The sequence below is a fragment of the Podarcis filfolensis genome (genome assembly GCF_964270895.1).
Source record: "Podarcis filfolensis genome assembly, chromosome: 14".
NCBI classification, from domain to species: Eukaryota; Metazoa; Chordata; class Lepidosauria; order Squamata; family Lacertidae; genus Podarcis; species Podarcis filfolensis.
This window is the reverse complement of record NC_139616.1, coordinates 2,251,487-2,272,987: the sequence shown is the minus strand read 5'-3', so window position 1 is coordinate 2,272,987 and position 21,501 is coordinate 2,251,487. Positions and strand designations below refer to the sequence as shown.

The window sequence follows — 21,501 nt, the reverse complement described above, 5'->3', positions numbered from 1 at the left end:
ACTTATTCTCCGGTACAGCAGCCTTCAGCTACCAGGTGCCCAAAGCAAACTCCCTCAAATAAAGATGGGAGTGAGGTAATGATACGGAAGGGGGGGCATGTCTTCTTCACCTTCTTCTTCGCTACAATATATCCATTTATTTCCAATTGTCAATGTCAAAAGGGACTAGAATCTATAAAATAGAAAATCAACATGCCAATTTGCTCAATTTCTCTAGGACTCCATGACACCTTCCCTGTCCTCCATAATCCCTCAAGCAAGGTGTCAAGACCCTAATCCTGTCAAATCACTCTGCCAAGCCTTTCCTCCGGGCAATGCCAGGTAGCAGACTTTACATACTTGGACTATTGTCTTCTCATCACCGGTACTCAGGAAGTGCTTATCTGCGCATATCTCCAGCTCTGCATATTCCCCCTCCCTCCTCTGTATGTTAATCCGGTGTAACCCAACCTCTCTTTAATGTATTCATGATGTAATCTGTGTAACCCAACCTCTCTTTAATGTATTCATGATGTAACTGGGATGTATTTTGCACTGTATTCTGGGACATGGAGGGAAGTTTCAAAAGTTCATGTCACCCCTTTCTCGCTGTTCAATCTCGCCTTGAACCTGTTGCGCAATAAACTTGGATCTTCTGCAGCTTGCTCCTGTCTCCGGCTGAGCTCATTTTTCCTCTGCAGGGACCCGCGGACTTAGTCCGACGAGCTGGGTGGCAGAGCAGCCTCGCACCCAGATTTTACCGTAACAGGTAACATGACCAGATTTTGTGTGCTTTAAAATTTAGGACACTCCCTGTCAGTAATAGGCCTGGGTGATATATCAATATATCGCCCAGGACCGGTATGAGGAGCAGACGGCAGTGTTGGCTTCACTCAGCAGTATATTGCTGGTGAAACCGCCACCGCTCCAGAACTCCTCTGTTAGTGACTTCCTCCAGTGAGCCTTGCTAGCAGAGGGACTCAGGAGCGGTGGCAGTTTCACCAGTGCTATATTGTCGACTGAAACCGCCATCTCACTCTGCCCTCATACTGCGCAGAGGGAGAACAAAGCTGCACTGGTGAGGCGCAAATACAGCTTGTTCTTCCCTCTGCATCTTTAAACTGCTCGGCTGAGGAGGGCGCGGTTGCTACTCCAGTCTGCCAAGTAGTTAAGGCATGGGTAGGCAAACTAAGGCCTAGGGGTCAGATCCATCCCAATCCGGACGGATCCGGCCCAAAGTCGGTCATTTCCCCCCCTTCAAAATCTAGTCCGGCCCCCCACAAGGTCTGACAGGCCCCCTGATGAAAAAGTTTGCTGACCCTTGAGTGAAGGGATCCCCGAGCCTGGCGATGGCTCCCGCGCAAGCGAGGAGGGAGGCTGTGCAAGGGATGGGGAGCCATCCAGCTGAGCCATACGAAGAAGCTGCCTTGTCCCAGCCTGCTAGGCACTGGGGTAAAACGGCCTCTGCTCCCGCAGTGAGAGCTGCAGCAATTTCACCCGGTGCCTCACAGGCTGAGGCCCACGCAGCTTGTTTTTTCTACATCGTGGTATATTGCCAGACCACAACATTTGGCTGGTGATATACTGCTGGTGATATAAAGTGAAAGGAAACCCTCAACCAGTGGATCAAAGTAACAATACGTCAGAAACAAAACTAGAATTCTATTAAAACAAACTCAATGAGGGTTAAAGTCTAATGGTTTGCTCTGAGGAAGCACAACACTTTGTTTTGGTCAAAATGACTTTACAGACGTAATTAAGAACTTTACTTTAAAATTCCACTGTTTCTCATTAAATTGATTCCTCCTAGAATGGCTGTATGTTCTATTAAGCCAGCAAAACATTTCCAGCCAGCTTCTAGGACCATTTCCTTTCCCTCAGGGAAATATTGTGAGGTGCTCTACCTAGAAAACCCCAAACCACGCAGCTAATCCCTAGCCAAGCCTTATCTGGCTGTTTAACTGCCAGGCTCTCTCTTTTAAATCTACCCTCCCCTCCAGATTGGCTATTGATTCTCCAGGAGGCTGGACCAAGCTCTGTCCATCTGTTGCAGAGCCATCCAGATTATTTGAACTACAACTCTCATCAGTCCCAGCCTACACTACGCCTAAGCATCAAAAGAGCACTAGGCTGGCAAAAGCTGCTGCAGAGAATTTTCGTCTAAAATGCCCAGAAACTGTCCAGAACCAACAGTCTTTTGGTTGAGTCTAAACACACACAATGCCTAGTTTTATAATAGTTTCAGAGGTGAGTTACTTTTGTCCCAGGGCATTCCTTTACACAGAAATGCAAGATTCAATTCAGTGTGCCTCATAAAGGGTCATGGAACCAGTTTTCATGATAATATTTAGTAGTATGTGAATAGCCCTTTCAAGTGCTGAAAGGACACAGAATCATAGAGCTGGAAGGGACCCTGATGATCCAACCCCCTGGAATGCAGAAATATGCAGCTGTCCAATATGGGGATTGAACCTGCAACCTGGACATTATCAGCACCACACTCTAACCAACATTTTCTCCTTGTAATTTTTACAAGAACCCTGTACAGTCAGTCAGTATTATTGTCCCCCAACTGCAGATGAAGATGAGAGCAATTTATCTAAAAGCCATCTAGCAAGGTCTTAGCAGAGGCGAGATTCAAACTGGAGACTTCCTGGTTTGCAGTCCAGTCACATAATTGCTGTGCTAGACCAGCTTCCATACGATCTTTGTTTACATGCTTGCATTACATTGCAATTTAATCTCTTCTTTTTTAAAAGCGTGATTTAACAAGTACATTTCTTAAGTCAAAGTAAAATGCACATCTTATTTTTGTTTTATCCTTGACTTGTACCAGCTCCAATCTGTAGCCACTTCTCGAAAAGTAATTTATAGGCCTGCTTTCCTCTGCTGTTATCCAATGATTGTGTTCTGCTTGGGGGCAGGGATAAGAACTTGCATCCCTCTAAGTGATTTCGGACTCTCTCCGATCCCATCAGCATTTGCCACTGGTCAGGGGTGGTGGGAGTTGCAGTCCTAAGTCATCTGGAAGGACATAAAATCTGGAAGGCATGAAATATTAAAGCCGGCTAGCTTATTCAATTTCACCTCAATCACTTATCTTGTGTGTGAAAGCAGACAGTTCATTGTGAAGCTGGCCTCATTCATCATGCAGAAACACGGAAAAATGAAAGGAACAGTAGCTTTGTTCAGCAGTGGAGGAACCCATTGGCCTCATCTCTCTGTCTCCATCACCTTCCATGTGTCAGGAAGGCAAACTGTGCAGTGCTGGGACACTGTGCTTGCGCAGGAGCCGCATGGGACTGAGATCCCTGCTGCTTCTGGGTTCTAAACCATGTGGGGAGGCTACACGACCACAGAACATCAAATGTGGACCAATGTCAGGGCTGGAGCTGAGCATAGGTCAGCAGCAAAAATTATAAATTACTTGAGGCAAGTGAATGAAGTTAACTCTTTATCCAAGCACAGCTCTAGTCAAGTGGTCTCAGCAACTCTTTCTGGGAGGTCTTGCCCTAGTGAAGCACTTGCAAGGACTGAAGATCCCTGCCTTTCCAGTGTCCGCTAGGACTCCTCCTCTCCAGGATCTTTCCCACACAGTCTCAGGCTACGTCTGTGCACAACCACCTGCTGGTCAGCCCATTTCATTTCTCTGCGGGTCCTAAGAGACCAGGGGGCAGAGGAGCTGGTCGCAGCAGGAGGGGGAGACTCCCTGACGGTCTGAAGCAGGGGTCGGCCAGTTCACTCCAGTGGAGATCCTCTGTGGGCTGGATTGTGCACGCGCATGAGTGCGCGTGCCTGCGATTTCCGGCATCTGCACAGATGCGATTTTCAGTGCCATGGAAGCGAGGGCGGCTCATGGGCTGGTTAAACGACCCCCGTGGGCCGCTTGTGGCCCATGGACCTTAGGTTGCCGACCCCTGGTGAAGCAAACCACTATTCCCTTAGTCTTTCCCTTGCAATCTGAGGTCTAATTTACACAGCTGTAAAGATTACCAAGATAAATGCATGTGAAGGCTAAAAAAATGCTGAACCTTTCCATTTGTACGGTATCCTAGATCTGAAGGTAAGTCCAAAGGTTTTTGTGCTTTTCCACCTTAACTTTTTCCCTGCATGCATAGGTAATTTCCCTTTCTGCTCAATCCCCACAGGGTTGGGGGAGGGAATACATCTGTTCACAGTGGATTAGTAAGCAGCATCCTATTAGAAATTCTCCAATCAACTTGAGAAACATGCTATTTGAAAACCAATATATTATTAACACCTCTCTAAAAATAAAAAATGTGATTGGTGTTTTGAAACCAAGGGAAAGAAGAGAAGTCTGGCAACTGCTCTTCAATGTCCACTACAGAGTGGTTTCTGCAAACTCCACTGACTCATGAATTTAGTTTTCCCAGTCATATGACCTGCTCGGCAGACATTCCAGCAAGGCTTTGGTCACATGGGCAGCTGAAGCCAGCCTCAGACAATGGGTCACAATCCCTCCCCCAACTAACCACCCTGCCCCCTGCAAAAGAACTCTGAGTGATAAAAAAGCTGGGCGTTATCAGCTGTAGGGGTCAACAGCTGCAGTTTTCTCTGAGGTTCTCCAGCGCTTTGACTGCAACCACAGGTACAGGCAGGCACCGGTGAAACAAAAGCAGCATTCCTCTGTGACTGCCAACAAGTTAAAGGATATTCAACTGCTTAAAAATCAACCCTAAAATAGCAATTAACTTTTTTCCTTGATGCATCTATCATGCTGTACTACTTCAGCAAAGGTGCTTTGAGACCCTGAAGCTAAAAGTCACTTAGATGAAAAATGTGTCCCTGAGAACAGGATGCTGGACTAGCTGGTCAACTGGCTCCTTTTATGTTAGGTTCACAGTACCAAACAAATATCTCAATACTCCTAAGAAAAAGACAAAACACTCAGCTTAACTGTAACTCAAAGTGCAGCAAACCAACATGGCAATCCTAACCAAGCTCACTCAGAAATCAATCCAAGTTAAGCGGGTGGTGCAAACGAGGGCGGCACATCAGATTTGGCTGAATCCCAGGTTGATTCAACTGGATGTGGGGGCTTTGGCTGTGTCAGGTGGAGGCAGCCCCAGATCAGGACAGGCCTCCTGAAGCATTCTCGGGCTGCCAGGGGACAGGGCATCAGGCAGGAAGGAGGGGCTTTGGCTGTATGCACCTACTCTGAAGTAGGACACACGTGTGCAGGCAAACAGAGCAGGACTGAACCATTCGCTCATCAGCTGGAGCACAGGATTCAATCCTGCAGGCGGCACTGATCTGCTTCACCTTGCAGAGAACACACTGGAAAAGCAGACCTCAGCAGGACTGACCCCCCCCCCCCGCTTTCTGTAATGTGGGGGGGGGTCAGCATCTTCTCCCATATCCCTCCTGACCATATGCTTAATTAGGATTTTTAAAACCCTAATTAAACATTACCTCGTCTCTTAAACTGATTCAGGGCCAGATCCTGGCCAGTGTTCCATGGCCTTAGATCAAACTATACGCACCATTAAATGTGCATTGCTCTGGGGCTGTGGAACACCCAACCAGGATGTTGGGATACTTTTCTGCTGCCTCCTATTTAAAAAAGTATCAGGACTGCAGAACTGGGGAGGGAAGGTTTAAACCCTCCTCCTTCAGCTGTACTCCCAATTAAAACCATCTCCCTTACTTTGCTATCCCTTAGTCTTTTCTTTGTTTGGTGGAGGAGCATCCAAAGGAGAGGAGGGAGGGAAAGATTAAATCTCCCCACCCCACACAGAGTGAACCTGATGAAAAATCACCCATTTCATTAAAAACACACACCTTGATGCAGCTTCTAATGACATAATTAGAGTCATCTGTAGTGACACGTGAAACTGTTTAGAACTGCAACTGCAATCAGATTGATCTTTTGAACTTAAATTAATCAAAATATACTATCCTGCTTTCTTCAAGCCTCCATAACACCTGGGGGTCAACCCAGCCTGGCTGTACTAGAACTTCCGTCCTCAACCCGGTGCCCTCCATATGTTACAGAACCATAGAACTGTAGAGTTGAAAGTGACCACAATGGTCATCTAGACCAACCCCTTGCAATGCAGGAATCTTTTGTCCAGCATGGGGCTCGAACCCCTAACACTGAGGTTGAGAGTCTCTGGCTCTACTGGCTGAGCTCTCCCCATCAGCCCCATCAGCCCCCAGGCCCAACAGTCAGGAACGGTGCAAGGTGGGAGTCCAACAACATCTGATTGTGGGAGGCTACACTAGAGTCACAGGACCAAATTCAAGCTGAGCAAGGCTCATTACAGAAAACAATTAGAGGTCTAGTAAGACTGCTGCACAGCAAAACTCTAATAATAATAATAAACAAACAAATCATCCCACCTTTCCCCCAGACCAGGACTCAAGGTGGCTCAAGCAAACCTCTCTTAGGAAGCCCTTTTCAGGCAAGCAGGGAAGCCTGTAATCATAATGTTTTGAGTTTTTCTGGTAATATACAACCAACAACAGTATTTCAGAACAGTAGTAAGTACATATTGGTTGGAAGTCACCCATCTTACTATGCCTTGAGTGCTGTGCCTCAAATGAGCCTCATTTCTCTCTTTCAAGCCAGAGGGGACACGAATGACTAAGGCCATATCCTTACAAGCTGTTGTTTCTTCTTGTTGTTGTTTTTAGGTTACGTAACATTTTTGAAGCCTTGGGAATGCTCACCGCAGCATACAAACAGACCCTTAAGAGAGGCCTGGAGCCAGTTTTAGAAGTCAAGAGGACTAGATAATGACTAGCGCTTAGGACTTTTTAGTTGAGAGAAAAGGTGAGTAAGAGGCGACATAACAGAAGTTTATAAAATTATGCGTGGCATGGAGAAAGTGGGTGGAGAAAGGTTTTTCTCCCTTGCTCACAATACTCAGGGATATCCCATGACATTGAATGTAGATGATTCAGGACAAATAAGCAAAGGAAGGCTATCAATGGCTGCTGGCCAGGATAGCTATCCTCTGCCTCCACAGTCAGAGAGGCAGCAATGCTTATCAAAACCAGTTGTGGGAAACCACCGGAGGGGAGAGTGTTCTTGTTTTCAGGTCCCACTTTTGAGTTTCCCACAGGCATCTGGGTGGTCCCTGTGAGAAGAGGAAGCTGGACTAGACGGGCCATTGGCTTCATCCATCAGTTCTTCTTATGTTTAAGATGTGCGCTTGGCCTCTGCAGTCTCCATGATTTGATCATATTTCTGTCACCATCTTTGCCATCTCAGATACACAAACATTTCACTGTCCCTTCAACATCCAGCTCTCCATAGTATTCCACTGATATCAGAGTCCAACAAAACCCTGCATGGAAGTTTGAAAGGGGGGAATGCATAATGCCACCTTATTTCACAAGCCTTCTTGCTTATTTCTCACTTAGCAGACTTCCCTTGTGCCAAAACGAACATGATATTAACCCCCATTCACCAAAAAGCAAAACAGTCTATCTTCATTCTCATTAGAAGCCACACTAGGGAAATTATTTTAGAAGTGCAAGGTGTATGTTTTGTATCTTACACCAACTCAAAAGAAATCTAAAGCTAGACTGAGCAACTGACATTTTAAAAATATTCATCTTGACCTCTTTCTAAAGAATTAAAACCCTTTCTACCTTTTCACTATACTATTTTTTGAATTGTATATATTGACCATCATTTCCCTCAAAAGGCAGACTTTTTTTGGATATGTGGGGGGGGGACCCTGAATCTACAGTGACAAAAGCTAAGATCTTGGTCTTCAATTAAATGCCCCATAAAAAGCAATAATCTATTACCTTAAGCTACTCTAAACACAATAATGATGATTAGTAGAAACAGTCAGCATCACAAAACACTTAGTGTGGCTGCACTTCAAAATAAAAAAATGTAGCCCGATATATCCCACAAACTCTAAACATTTATTGGCCCACTAGGATGAGAACCTACAATGCCTATTAGTGAAGATAGTCATAAGTAACCAGACTGCAATTATGTTTTCTTGCAACAGATGTGGGAATCCTATGGCCCTCTGAATGTTGTTGAACTTCCATCAACCCCAGCCAGCATTGCCAAATGTCAGTCTAAAAAATAAGACACAAAGATTTCTCACCCAGTACAGTCCAAACTCACAGGTCTAACGTGTACACTAGGGCTGTTTGGTGATCACCATTCTCCATTTAGGTCAACCACTGTCCAAATCAGCCGAGTTTGGAACCAACCCAGTGGGCATGCACACCACCCTTCTTCATTCCTCCTTTCAGGACAGAAGTGAGTGAATTACTAGGAACTCTTCAATGAACTATAGTTTCCTGTTATATCCGAACTGGGAAACTAATATTATGCTAACTTCAAACTATACCTTCTTATTCTGGCTCATTTCAAAGCTATTAGCCATAGCTTCCCAGGTTAGACAAAACAGTAAACTATAGCTAATGGAAAAGAGTCTTGTCTACTTGCTGCCTTGCTCAAATAAAGGAGTTGTGCACACACCCACAATATTCACACATACAGTGGTACCTCGGGTTACAGACGCTTCAGGTTACAGACTCTGCTAACCCAGAAATAGTACCTCGGGTTAAGAACTTTGCTTCAGGATGAGAACAGAAATCGTGTGGCGGTGGCACAGTGACAGCGGGAGGCCCCATTAGCTAAAGTGATACCTCAGGTTCAGAACAGTTTCAGGTTAAGAACGGACCTCCAGAACGAATTAAGTTCTTAATCCAAGGTACCACTGTATCTGATTTTATTAAACAGAGATATGATCATCTGAACCCAGCCATTGTGTAGGAATACACTCAATGTCCTAAAATGACAACTGTCTCCAAGTGCACCCCTCAGGATGATTGCTCAGCAGTGTCACAGAGTTCAATTTTGCAACCTTATCATGCATAACCACCAAAAAATGTTCACCCCAACTCTTACTGCAAATCACATTTTGACTGGGGGCAGGGGTAGAAGGAGGAAAATGGATTATTACTAGTCTTCCTCCCATATATCTTATTAGAAACATGTTACTCTCTACACTGGTGTCAATTTCTGTCCAATTACAGAAGGATGTGTGTGGGAATTTTAAAATAAGCTTTAGGGGTGGCATGGCAATGTGTATGCAATAAAATTGCTCTGTTTTGCCACACACTCAGCTCAAAGAGAAACTGGCAAGACAGTGGGAAGGCGTACATGACAGTCCTGTAATTCCTTTGTTAAGTGATATCGTTTATACAAACCTACTAAAAATAGGACCCTGGGTTAGCAGATTATTCTGTTTATTTTTTGAACATATTTCACCATACTACCCAAAGCTGTTTATGAAGAAATTCAGAGTTGAATGTTCACATAACAGGAATGGCAACAAATGACACCATATGGAACCATGACAGGAAACAAGACTGTCGGTGGTCAACAATGTAATTTGTTTTCTTGTGGATTCCACTGGAAAGAGGCACTGGAATGTGTTTACGCAGGCGTAGCCAACGTCGTGCCCACCAGATGCTGAAATGTGTGTGAGTCACAACTCCTCCTACAGCCAAGCCTGTGAACATCAACTAAACAAAAAAAGATCCCAACCGATTCCTCCTAACAGGTTAATAAGTAGTAGTTTAAAAAGACTTAAATAAGAATTAGACTATACCTTCTATAAAACATAGATAATTGATGACAGACAGAGAATTCTGTTTTCACTCCATCCCAAAAGCTATTTTTAATAGGACAGAGCCAACTACCACAATTCATGGTTCCTGATAAACCGGACTGGATATATACTTGTGGCCTTTGCAGTGCTTAACTCCACATCCCATTTTAGATAATATAAAGCAGCTTCAGTCAATTGAAATAAACCTAAAAACAACAACAACTCAGGTCTCTTTAATGCATTCATGGGCATGGGACAGAGATAGAAATTTGCAGGGCGCCAGGTGCATTTTGCACCTAAAGATTCTCCATTTGCAAGCACCTCAAAAAGTCTGGGTGCTATTTTTTGTGTGCCTGACTGACATTCAAGGATTACCAAAATGTATGTGCTTTGAAGCTTCGAAGTATATGTTAAGGATAGACAATATGTTAAGGAATTTAACAATAAAGAGTAGAGTGTTTTGAAACATGAAGTATGGTACCAATATTTTTACTGTGAGCACCAAATTAAACATGGACAGTGGTACCTTGGGATGCGAACGGGATCCGTTCTAGAGCCCCGTTCGCATCCCGAACGGAACGCAAGATGTGACAGTGCGTCTGTGCATGCGTGGGTCGCATTTCACCGCTTCCACGCATGTGTGTGACGTCATTTTGAACATATGCGCATGCTCCGTTACTTCCAGGTTGCCTCAAGAGCACAACTCGAACGCGCTCAACCCGAAGAACATTCAACTCGAGGTATGACTGTATTAAGAATTTCTGCATAAAATGTGATATTAACAATGTGTCACTTACGTGAATTGCATATTAATTCACAACCCAGGTCCCAGAAGCCATTTGGCTCCTAGCTTTTCTATCCCAGTTTCTAACACTGGTATGGGACAATTGGCGCACAAGACAATATAAATTACTTTGAAGTAAACAGGCATATTCAAAGTTATCTTTCAATGGCATATAATAAAAGTTTAAACCACGGGCAGGTGTCCAACAGGCCAGCTGATGATGGGGGGGGGGATTATAGGGGGCCTTTATTACGTTTAGTATTTCTTGTCCTTAAACTCAAGGCAGACAACATATTCAACATGCCTGTTTGATGGGACATGTGCAGTTTTCAGGCAATGCACTTCCTATTCCTACTCTAGTTACATACACTCTTAGAAATGAACAAGAGATCCACTGTTTGTCCTAAAGTGTCCCATTTTAAGTCTTATTTAGTATGCTGAAGTCTTACTGAGCTAGCAGCATAAACTACACTATAGCTAATAATAATAAAAACCACCTGAACTGTATTTTCAGTATTCAAGATGCAAAACTTCTATTTTAAGATGGGGATGACAGATTTATTCCAAGGTTGCCACTGCACAAGAATTTAAATATACTGCTTAACTTTCTGGATGCAGAAAAGCCAACAGAAAAACTTCCGACTCCTCCCTTGTAAGAAGAATGAAGCAAGTATTAATTACTGGATCTCCATGCCTACTCCAATGCCTGCATCATCCCTTTTGAATTCTAAAATATTCACATGGTGTCATCACCAGGCCCAGCAAAAACCCTTCAATAAGGATGCAGAGGTTTTCCTGGCAGTAGAGCATTAAGCAGATAATGGAAGTCAACACTTATACAAAGAAACTTCTCATTAGACAAAGAATCCAGATTAATATATTGACCAACTTACCCAAGATATATAAGACAAGAAAGCATTGTGTGGTGAGAAGCTATGCAATTGTTAAAATGTCATTTACTGCAGGAAGGGAATGGAAGACCACATATCCCAAGATTTCAGTTACCGTATTTTTCGCTCTATAACACGTACCAGACCACAAGACGCACCTAGTTTTTGGAGGAAGAAAACAAGAAAAAAATATTCTGAATCTCAGAAGCCAGAACAGCAAGAGGGATCGCTGCGCAGTGAAAGCAGCAATCCCTCTTGCTGTTCTGGCTTCTGGGATACCTGTGCAGCCTGCATTCGCTCCATAAGACGCACACACATTTCCCCTTTCTTTTTAGGAGGGAAAAGGTGAGTCTTATAGAGCAAAAAATACGGTACCTCCCTCTACGTACAGAGCCTTGGTTGAAACTGTTACCTTTGAACATTTTAAAGTGATTAGAAAAGATTAGTAAAGGCCTTTTCATAGTATTGTTTCATTGTGGAAGGTACACACAGCTGTTAGACGGGTCTAAATAACTTTCTTCTCAACTTGTGCAGGAGGGTGAAGGAGAAAATCCAGTATTCCATCCCCAGGTATGTGAAAACTGGAAACTGCATTTTACCAGTAACCAAACTGTAACCTGCTAATCATAGAGAAAATGCAATTACCTGTTCAACAATGCTGTTATTATCACTTTGGGTGCTATCTGGAATGTGCCTGAGAAGTATCATAGGAATCTACTCAATACTTCCCCATTCTTGTTAAAAGCCCTTCAAAGTTTTCCCCACTTTTACTATTCAATATTCATTGCAAGTAAACATAGCAGCAGTAAGACTACCAAAGCAACAAACAAAACAAAATAAAATCACCCCTCATACAATTAATTTGTTTTAACTTCTTCTGAAAGCAAAGTGTTCTAAAGCTACTCCACTGTTCATGTATCTTTTTAAAAGGGGGGGGTACATACTCTCATGGAAGGCATCAAAGGCTACCCAGCCCCAGCCCTGTCGTAAAGCAACACCACAATCTATCAGTGGGAACAGAGCAAGTTTGACATGACTTTTGTTCATCATTCTTTAAAATTTGTGCTATGTGTTTACATCCTTAAGTTCACACTGCACAACCATTAGACAGAATTGCATTATCTCTGGCTATGATGCTTTGAAGCAAGCAGTTCAAATCTCCTGTTCATATGCACATTTGAGTTTTAAAAACAAAAATCAGGAAAAGGGGAAAAAACATTCCTTACTACTAAGAACAAGGAGCAACACAAAAGGCCTAAACAGACCATTGCACTCCCTGCCATATTTACATGGCAATGCAACAGCGACACAGGCACTCTCACAAGGCAAAGAGAACACAAATGAAAGCAGTATTCACTTTTATCACCTAGGTATAACCAGCATTCTAAGGGAAGCAATTTTGGAAAAGCTGAAAAGTATTTCAGATTCCTTGGCATCATAGTTATCTCTAAGTATCTGGTTTTCTCCCCCTTCTCCACCCCCTTCCTGCATTTTGCTAGAACAAAGTAATAAATGTGCCATTTCCAAAAGAAAATGTATGAATCGGATTCATATGCCTCAGCCTTGGTCAACCTGATGTGCAGGACAACAATCTCCATCCGCTATGAGGTCTGGAGATAATGCAAATTATAGTTCAAAACATCTGGAGGACCCCAGGTTAATCAAGGCAGATATAGCTCACCTGACATAACCTAAGAATGAACACGTTTTGGAGACTGAGAAGAAAAATACTCTAATGCAGGTTATAATATTTTTTCAAAGTGCCAAGATAATGCCAAAAAATGAAATTTAAAAACTACTATAAACTTTTTGGTGCTTCTCTGAGTCACAAACTTTGCAAGCTCAATAAAGCGAGACTTAAGTTAAAAATGAAACTGTACCCAATACCTATTGGAGAATGAGTATTCATGAATGCCACCAGAAACTGATTCTACTGCCAAGAATCTGTGCCAAGCGTCAACGCCACTGCATTAGTGCAGTATCAGAGGCGCACAGTTCAGGTGCAAGCACATACCAAGAGATGACATCAGACAGAAACTACACAGTTTCACTTGAGAGCAAAGCCTTCCAGAGAACTAACGAGCAATATTCCTTAACGCAGCCAACATAAAACAACCAATGTACTGTCTCCAAAAGAACCAAGAACTGTTTATAATTCTAGAGTAGGAAGGGGAAGCTTTATTCTACCTTTTTTAAAACAAAAAAGTTTCCAGTCTAAGGTTTCATGCATAAGGAGAAACTTGTTGAGCATTTCAACTCCACCTCCTTCCCCTAGGAGTAAAACAGCACAGCTGACTCACTCACTCACTCACTCCTGCAGAGTTGAGGGAGGTCAGAGTACTACATGCACCTGTACCATATAATACACCTACAGAGCAGGTGGAGCTTTTCTTGGGCTCCCAGCACCACCCAAACATATTTGCACAATGTCAGCAGCAGCTGATTCAAAGGGAGTTGCTGAGAAATCCTGTATTTCAGGAATTGTGAAACCTGCTGTTTCAGGAATTCCTGATGTGAAATTCCTAAGAAAGGACACGTCCTTTGGAGTACAAAAAACATCACACACACCATGTGCTAAAAAAACAACAAACCCAGCCCAATTCCATTCACACCCCAGATTAAAGCACAGAAACAACATGCGATTCAGATGAGAGTTGAAATCTCCCAAAGCAAACGTTTTCTGCTGCAATTTTTACAAGGCAAAACTGCAACCCCACAGCTAGGCACTTCCCAATCTGTATTTTAAAAGCACTCAGGAAGCAAGTTTCCACCCGGAGACACCTCACTTTAAAAGCTGGCTGCTTGACAAATTGCAGGGCAGAACCCACCCCACCTTCTCGGTACAAGGAGAGTAAGGGAATTAAGTCTTGCTGAACCAAGAGGGGCTTACTTCTGCGTAAAAAATGTGCTCAGGATAAGGCTGTAATGGGAAGTCCATTTATTTAGGGCAGAGGTCTCACTGAACCCAGTTACGACTTACTCCTGAGTAAGGAGACTTAGAATCTTCTCTTGGGTCCCCTTTGAAAGCATCTGTAGACCTTAACTTTTAAAACTTGCCCTCCAAGAGGAGAAACCATCCACTCTTTGGCCACCCACTCCAAAAGGAACTAATCTAGAGTTTGGTGGTATCCTGAGCACACCAGCCAGCCCTTCACCCAACAGGTGTTTTGGGGGGGAAGGGGGGAGTTTGAGAAAAAGAAGAATTGTGCGAACCTAAAAAGAGGAGCTCCATTAACTTCAGACACACACAACCAAGCCAGACCCTCCCCAAACGTTCACAGAGCTTGGTGTTTACTGATTTAAAAATCCTTTTGTACTGAGCCCAAGTCTGTAAGAGTGGGGCATTTAAACAACAATAAGCAGACTTCCGAGCAAGAGCGGCGGGGAGATGGGGCCGGAGCGTTGTGTTTTTTCCACTCCTCTTCAATCCCCTTTCAGTCCAATGAGGCTACAGTGGGGCGGGAGGGGGAAGCCCGGGGGAACCAGGCGCGCCCCACGGAGAATTGTGCGCGCGGGGGGCGACTCGCCGCGAAGGGGCGCGCGCCCCGAGGCAGGCTGCAGCCCCCCCCCCGGCAGCCCCTCGTTCCCCTTCCCGGGCCGGCGGGGGCAGAGAGGAGGGAGGCTGGCTCCGGAGCCCCCCCCCCCCCCGCCAGCCGAGGCGGCTTTCGCTTACCTTGGTGGAAGCAGCAGCAGCAGCAGCAGCTGCGGCTCGGGCAGACATCTTGTTTCCTTCCCGTCCCCGAGGAGGGCAGGGAAGAGCGGGCGGCGGCGGCGGCGGCGAGGAGGGAGGGGCGACGGGGCGCGCTGCCTCCGCCTCCCGCCCGCCCGCCAGGGAGTCCCGGGGCGGCCGCTCGCTCTCGCGCTCGCCCTCCGCCTCCTCACGCCGCGGCGGCCCCGGCCAGCCAAGTTGCCTGCAAGTCCGGCCCCGAGCCGAGCGGCGCCTGGCCCGGCGAGGGTCTCGGGAGCCGCCTTCGGGGCGCGGGGGGGGGGCGCTGCTGCTTCCGCGGCTTCCTGGGGCCGGAGCGGCGAGGCGCCTCTGTCCTCGGCGGCAGCTACACGCCCGCCCGGCCGGCCGCCCGCTTCCCTCGCTCGCTCCCTCCCCCTGACATGTCTGCCGGGCTGCTGGGAGTGTCCATCTCTCTCCTCCCGGAGGGGGCGCGCAGAGGAGCCTGGCTTGCGCGGGTGCGCAGACCCGGGGGAATGCGGAGGAAGAGGGGAGAATCAATAGGGAGGGAATCGCGGGGCTCCGCAAGGGGCCGGGAAGCGCGGCAGCTGAGGAGGCGCCAGGACTTTTCCCATCGCCATCATTTTGCTTTCTTCCTCCTTTCCCTCCGCGCCAAATAAATGTGCCGGGTGCTTAAATAGAAGAAGACAGACGCTTTGCAAGAAAGTTGCTTGGCTTCCCTCCGAGCAAAAGGGGCAGGGATTTGCAAGCCCCCCCCCCCCCCGCTTCCCAGCGCTTTGGTCGGACCCGGGCGGCGACTGGGGCACCGACTTTCCCGGCGCGGACGAGCCTATCAGCGGCCGCGGAGGAGGGAGGCTGGCCAGGCCGGGGGCTCCCGCTGCTGCCGGGCAGAGGACCGGACGGGAGGCTGGAGCGGGTTGCAGAGCGACCCAAACGCGGCAGGAGGAGGGAGAGGGTTTGCCGAGAGAGCGGCCGCCAGTTTGGAAAGGCTGTGAACTCTTGTTCTTCTCCCAGGCCCAGCGAGCTTTCTTTTCTTGTTTTCAGTATTCTGTTTTGCAATCGGAATAACCATTCCCAGAGCCGCGTTTGAGCAGTGCGATCCTATACTGAGTAGTCCTGTACAGTAAATTCCACGAGTTCAGTTGGGCTTGCTCCCAGGTAAGGGTGTAAAATTGCCACACGCGGTCTCTTGCAGCAAAAACAAAACAAAACCAGCTAAGAGAATTGTGGTACCTTAACGTCTTAACAGGTTTCTTGTTGCCAAAGCTTTTGGTATCAACATCAGAACTGCTTCCCAAAATGCAAGTGGGAAACTTAAATTTTCTGCTTTTTAGCCAAAAGAAAACCAAGGCCCAATTTAGCACAGATGAGGAATCACAGGCCATATATTTGCAGTTTTGATCACTGGTGGCTGCAGCACTTAACTTGGGAGAAAATCTCATTAGCATCTTCATTATTTTCTGCATTTATACCACACCTAACAAGGAAATATCCAAGGCAGCTTAAGATCAGAAACAAAACTCAGCACAATAAAAACCAAAATATCAATAGAACCCAATCAGTAAACATTCTTTTAAAAAGGATAAAAGGCAGTGGCAGCATAAAGCAACTTAAGGACAGCACTCTGCAAAGGTTTGTTGAAAGAAAACAGTTTCTTCTAAAGTCAATAAGGCATCAGTGCCTGAGGTCTAGTGGCATAGCCTCAATCCAGTGTGCAGTTTCCGAGGAGCACGTCCCATTGAACTCATCTTAGCAACCTTTTGAATACTCACAGGTAGGCTCACAGCCACACTTCTTACCATGGTGGCACAAGAGAACCCAACCTGGCTCTTGCCTAATTAATATAAAACTTTCAATTGGTGCTAATAATAATGATAATCCCCAGCCACTCTGGGCGGATTCCTTCATACACAAAAACGTAATAAAATATTAAACATTAAAAACTTCCCCATATAGGGAAGCAAGAAAGGCAAGTGTGGATCCTGCAAAAGGCCTTTGAGAAAAGCAAGGCCTCAGAGCCCTTCTAAAAGTGAGGAGGGACAGAAGTAAATAGGAGGGAGGTGATCAAGGGATCCCCGCAGCGGAGATGCAAAGTGCCAGTCACTGCAGTTCCAATAACAATTCTTTTTTTTAAAAATAATAATACACGTTTTTGCAAAAGTTTTTTCAAAAGTTGGAATACAGCTTTGTCCACTGCCATAACACCACAGAACGATCACTCCAGTCCTCAATCCCACATTACTGCCATGCTGACTCGCCAAATACCCTACCACTGATCTGGTTTACTAGACATTTTCAATCAATGTATCCCCTCCACAAACACATGATGATGACATTAAAATACCCTGTTCTTCATTAAAGGAGAAAAAAAGGAAACCAATTCTTGAGCACAGGGCTTACATCACTTGGGGCCTTGAAAATGAGCAATGTGATCTTAAATTCAAATGCGTTGCTCTGCAATAGTCAGCTAGAGCAAAGATGCAGGATGGGCATAATTTGATCACTCGTGGAGGCCTAGAACTGTATGGAGCTGCAGTGCTGCATTCTGAGCAAGCCATGAGCACCGCCAGAAGCGTGCACAGCAAAGATTTACAACAGCCTTTGCCAACCTGTGCTGGAAGGGGGGGGGGTGATGGGAGTTGTAGATGGAGGGCACCAGACTGGCAAAGGCTGGTTTGCAGAAATCAAGCCTTGTGGTCCCCCAGATCACCACAGTAAAGTCAGCTTCGAGCAAATGTGTGTGTAGTTTTCCATGCTGAATGTAAAGTAGAGGTAATGATTATTTGGGTTCCTGCAAAGGCAGGAGAACTCTGTCCCTGCTGCTTTGTTTATCAGTGTGAAATAATAACATGAGCAGATAAATTTGGAGGCACAATACAGGCAAGGTTAAGCACACGTCAATCCCATGCCTTAAGTCTCAGGAGTGAGAGAAGTGAGGTCTACATACCAAGAGGAGGGGAGGAGAGATGGAGAACCCTCCTGACTAGCACACACAAAAATTTATCACCTGCCAAATGCAAAAAAAATACAATGGTACCTTGAGTTACAAACGCCTCAGGTTACAAACGCTTCAGGTTACAATCTCCACTAACCTGGAAGAGTTACCTCAAGTTGAGAACTTTGTCCCAGGATGAGAACGGAAATCGTGTGCCAGCAAGAGGCCCCATTAGCAAAAGAACGCCTCTAGTTAAGAACAGTTTCAGGTTAAGAATGGACCTCTGGAATGAATGAAGTTCATAACTAGAGGTACCACTGTAGAGGTGGTGAATCGCCAACAATAGGCACCAGGAAAGTGGAGCTGGAGCACGTGTGTGTCCATTTCCTGCACCTGCCGCCAGCATGCCTGATACCTCCCCAGGCTGAATTTCTTGTGACTTTAGTCCCCTTCACACCTTTTTCACGTGAAGGAAGCTTCACATATGGAAGAGGCAGTGTGGCCACATGTGAGCCCCTGAATTGTCCGTAAACATTTGAATGTGGGAAGTCCAAGCGCACAGAGCATTTCCACCTGGTGTGGAGCCCTGAACAATTGGAGTTCATTTTCATCCTTTTAAGGCTTTTATGCCGTGCCCTTTGGTTGAAAAGGCAGCTTACAAAAAATGCTAAAACTGTCCCTGCCCTCAAACTCAAAATCTAAAAAGATGTGACACAGGAGGAACAAGGAATGGGAGGGAGGAGGAGAAAGCAAGCACCAGTTCTTAAAGTTACAGTTCTTATAATACAATTAGATAGTTCTGTCCATGTGGATTCTGGCTGCCAAGTAGAACAATGGCGATTCACTAGCATTAGAGGTGAGCCTGTTTGTCTTGACCTTGATAAAGAGCAGTTCCTCCCCAGAAGCCTTTGTCCCTCCAGATCAGATCCAGGAGCATAGTAGGGGACAGTGTCCAGGCCAGGGGGATGGAGCAGCTCTTGCTGCACAGTCCTTCCTTCAGGCTGCTGACTTGATGGCAATTACAGTCCTCACAGGAGGAAGCGCCTTCTTCCCCTGCCAAATTCAGTTGCTGTGCTGGCTGCTCAACACATGGACATCAGGGGCAGCAGAGCTCTACTGCTCCTCCCAGGCATGGAGCCCTCTGCCCATATGCAAAGTGTGTAGATGGCACCAGTCTCTAGTTTCCAGCTGCACTCTTGGCTGTGAACGCTTTTAACTATTTCCTGCATTGCAAAAAGTTGGTCTAGATGAGCCTTGTGGTGCCTTCCAACTCTACAATACTTTGATTCCACTCAGCTTTCAAGGACAGTTGCTTAAAGTTGATACTAGAGCTTAATTTGGAAAATGAGGGACTCTACTCTGCGCTTCTTAATCTTACCAGGAATGGGTTTATTGCAGCTTGGATTCTAGGACCCCTTGTTTGTATCTGAAACAGAATCTGGTCTCAACACTGCCAAGGTTCAGCTCAGACAAAGCTCTTATTAAACGGCAGAGCTGAGCCTTGGGTAACGCTACAAAATAAGAACAAGAAGCAGTGCTCTCTTTTTTGAAATCCAGGCATTCCATTTACAGTTTAAGCACCAGGGGACTGTCTTGTTGTGCCTTATTTTATCAAACACTGCAAAGGACTGGTCTAAAACATTGTCATGCCTGCGGTGGAGGAAAATCCAAATGGCACCCCTTCTCGCCAAGTGGCATGGAGTACAACCCATCTGGGATTTCTCTACGTGTGTTGTTGAAATGAATTAGCTGCTCCAGAATCCAGGGGCATGCACAGGAGAAATGTGCAGTAGCTGGTGCCCCACAGGGCCCCTTGTGACAAAGCTGCCCCTGACCAGCATTTTAAAGCAAGAGGGGTACCTGCAGACCTCCAAATGGCGTGGGACTCTCAACTCCACCAGCCTCAGCCGGCATGGCCAGTAATGCAGGATAGTGGGAGTTGGTCCAGCAATGGCTGGAGGGCCACACGTTTCTCACCTGAGCAGGAGATTGGACAGGATACACCATCTTCAACCTTGGGTCCCTCCAGGTGTCATTAGACTGCAACCATCCAAGACCATTGGCTAAGCTGGTTGGGGATACAGGAATTTCTGTTGCTGTTGGCTTCCATCTGTCTTGAGAGACAATGGAGTGTACCTCCAGGAAGTCAGAATGTTACATTAGCAGTACCAAAGTAACTTCACTGGGGCGCATGGCTGAGCAGTGTGTAGGGAGGTCCTGGGCTGCACAGATGGCAAGACCCCCCCTCTTGGCCTCACTGATGTGGTCCAAAGGAAAGCAGAGCAAGACTTTTGGCACCAGCTTGGCTGCAGAACTTGCTGGAAGGAGGTGTACAAGGTGGCTCTTAAGGAGTCTCTACCCAGGATTTGTGTAGGGTTTACTCTTTAGCCTTTTCTTTTCCTGAAGATAGCCCACAAGGCAGTGGAGGGTTAGAATCAGATGGACTACCTTCCTGGGCTGACAAGCCCCATCTGCCCCTCATTTCCCTCTACAGCACTTGCAGAAACTGCCTTCTTGACTGTTGGACCCACTATTGGCGCCATCCACTCAATCCACCAGAGCCTATCTTCACATGCACAGGAAGTCCGTAACTCACCAATGGTTTAAGACTCATTGGCTACCCTTACCTGGTTCAGCCGGCCAGTTAATGCTGTTCCCGGGGTGTGTCTGCTGTCACATGCTGACAGCTCGTAGGAGCCACAGGGGAGAGCTGAATGCAGGGTAGGGACCAAAAGTGGACAAACTACCCCAGAAGGAGTATGATGTGTCCCCCACCAAAGGTGCTACCCTTCCCCTAACACCCCATACAACCCATACAACAGGAGTTGTAGTTCAACAATATCTGGGGACCCAAGGTTGAAGAACTCCAGTCTAATAATCTCCAATAATCCTCACTCTATGAAATCCCTATGAGTCTATAAAAAAAATGCTTTCTTTCAGAATGCCACAGGATTCTGAACTCACTGTTGCTTTTCTGTAGCTTTCATCTTCCAACCCTGATGGAATGGACAGGAAGGAAAAGGCTGGGATCACCACAGGAAACCAGCCTCTGAACTGAGAAAATGCAGTAGGTAGTTTGCTAGAAACCTCTTGTTTTCCCAGACCGTTCTCTACCTAAAAAGAATATCTGCTCTGTTTAAAAACTCAGCACAGAGTCTCTTTTCTGGTAAATGAGTATTTTGTTCCTGCTTTTGACTCTGGAAGAAATGTTTATCGGGCATGACATAAAGCAAAAATAGAATGTACCAGTTTTCCTTTTATTCCCCATCCCCAAGTAGCTCACTCACACTGAATACACTCAAACTGTTTGACTGTTCTATCGTTGTGAAATTAAACACTCTATTCCATTCTTTGCTTTTAAAAATAAGTCGATAGATAAACAAACAAACAAACAAACAAACGCAAAACATAAAACGGTATTTATTCTAAAGGCAGACTAATGCACCAGTTTTGTTTCTTATTTAAGGCACCTCACTGACCCTTCTCCACAATTTTTTAACTTGGGCACATATTTTGTATGCCCCTCGATATACCGCAATGCCCTCTCTCCCCACTTCCCACTGCAGTAGTGTTATGGCCTGTACAACACCCACACTACTGTATTAAGAAACGAT

At 45.8% G+C, this 21,501-nt stretch overlaps 1 protein-coding gene across 15 annotated transcripts in view; it reads right to left on the bottom strand.

The window, feature by feature from the left end:
- The window catches only part of TJP1 (tight junction protein 1), a 316,441-nt gene that overhangs the window by 116,435 nt on the left and 178,505 nt on the right, over positions 1-21,501 (bottom strand). For 4 of the 15 annotated variants that reach the window (XM_083586117.1, XM_083586104.1, XM_083586107.1 and 1 more), the window contains exon 1: positions 14,941-15,110. The exons of 9 other annotated variants lie outside the window; for them this stretch is intronic. In XM_083586117.1, coding sequence (XP_083442243.1) covers positions 14,941-14,988 — 48 coding nt within the window. In that variant the 5' untranslated portion in view covers positions 14,989-15,110. Of the gene's footprint in view, positions 1-14,940; positions 15,115-20,514; positions 20,780-21,501 lie in introns of those variants that run through there. 2 more of the 15 variants (XM_083586106.1, XM_083586105.1) reach the window with 2 other exon arrangements.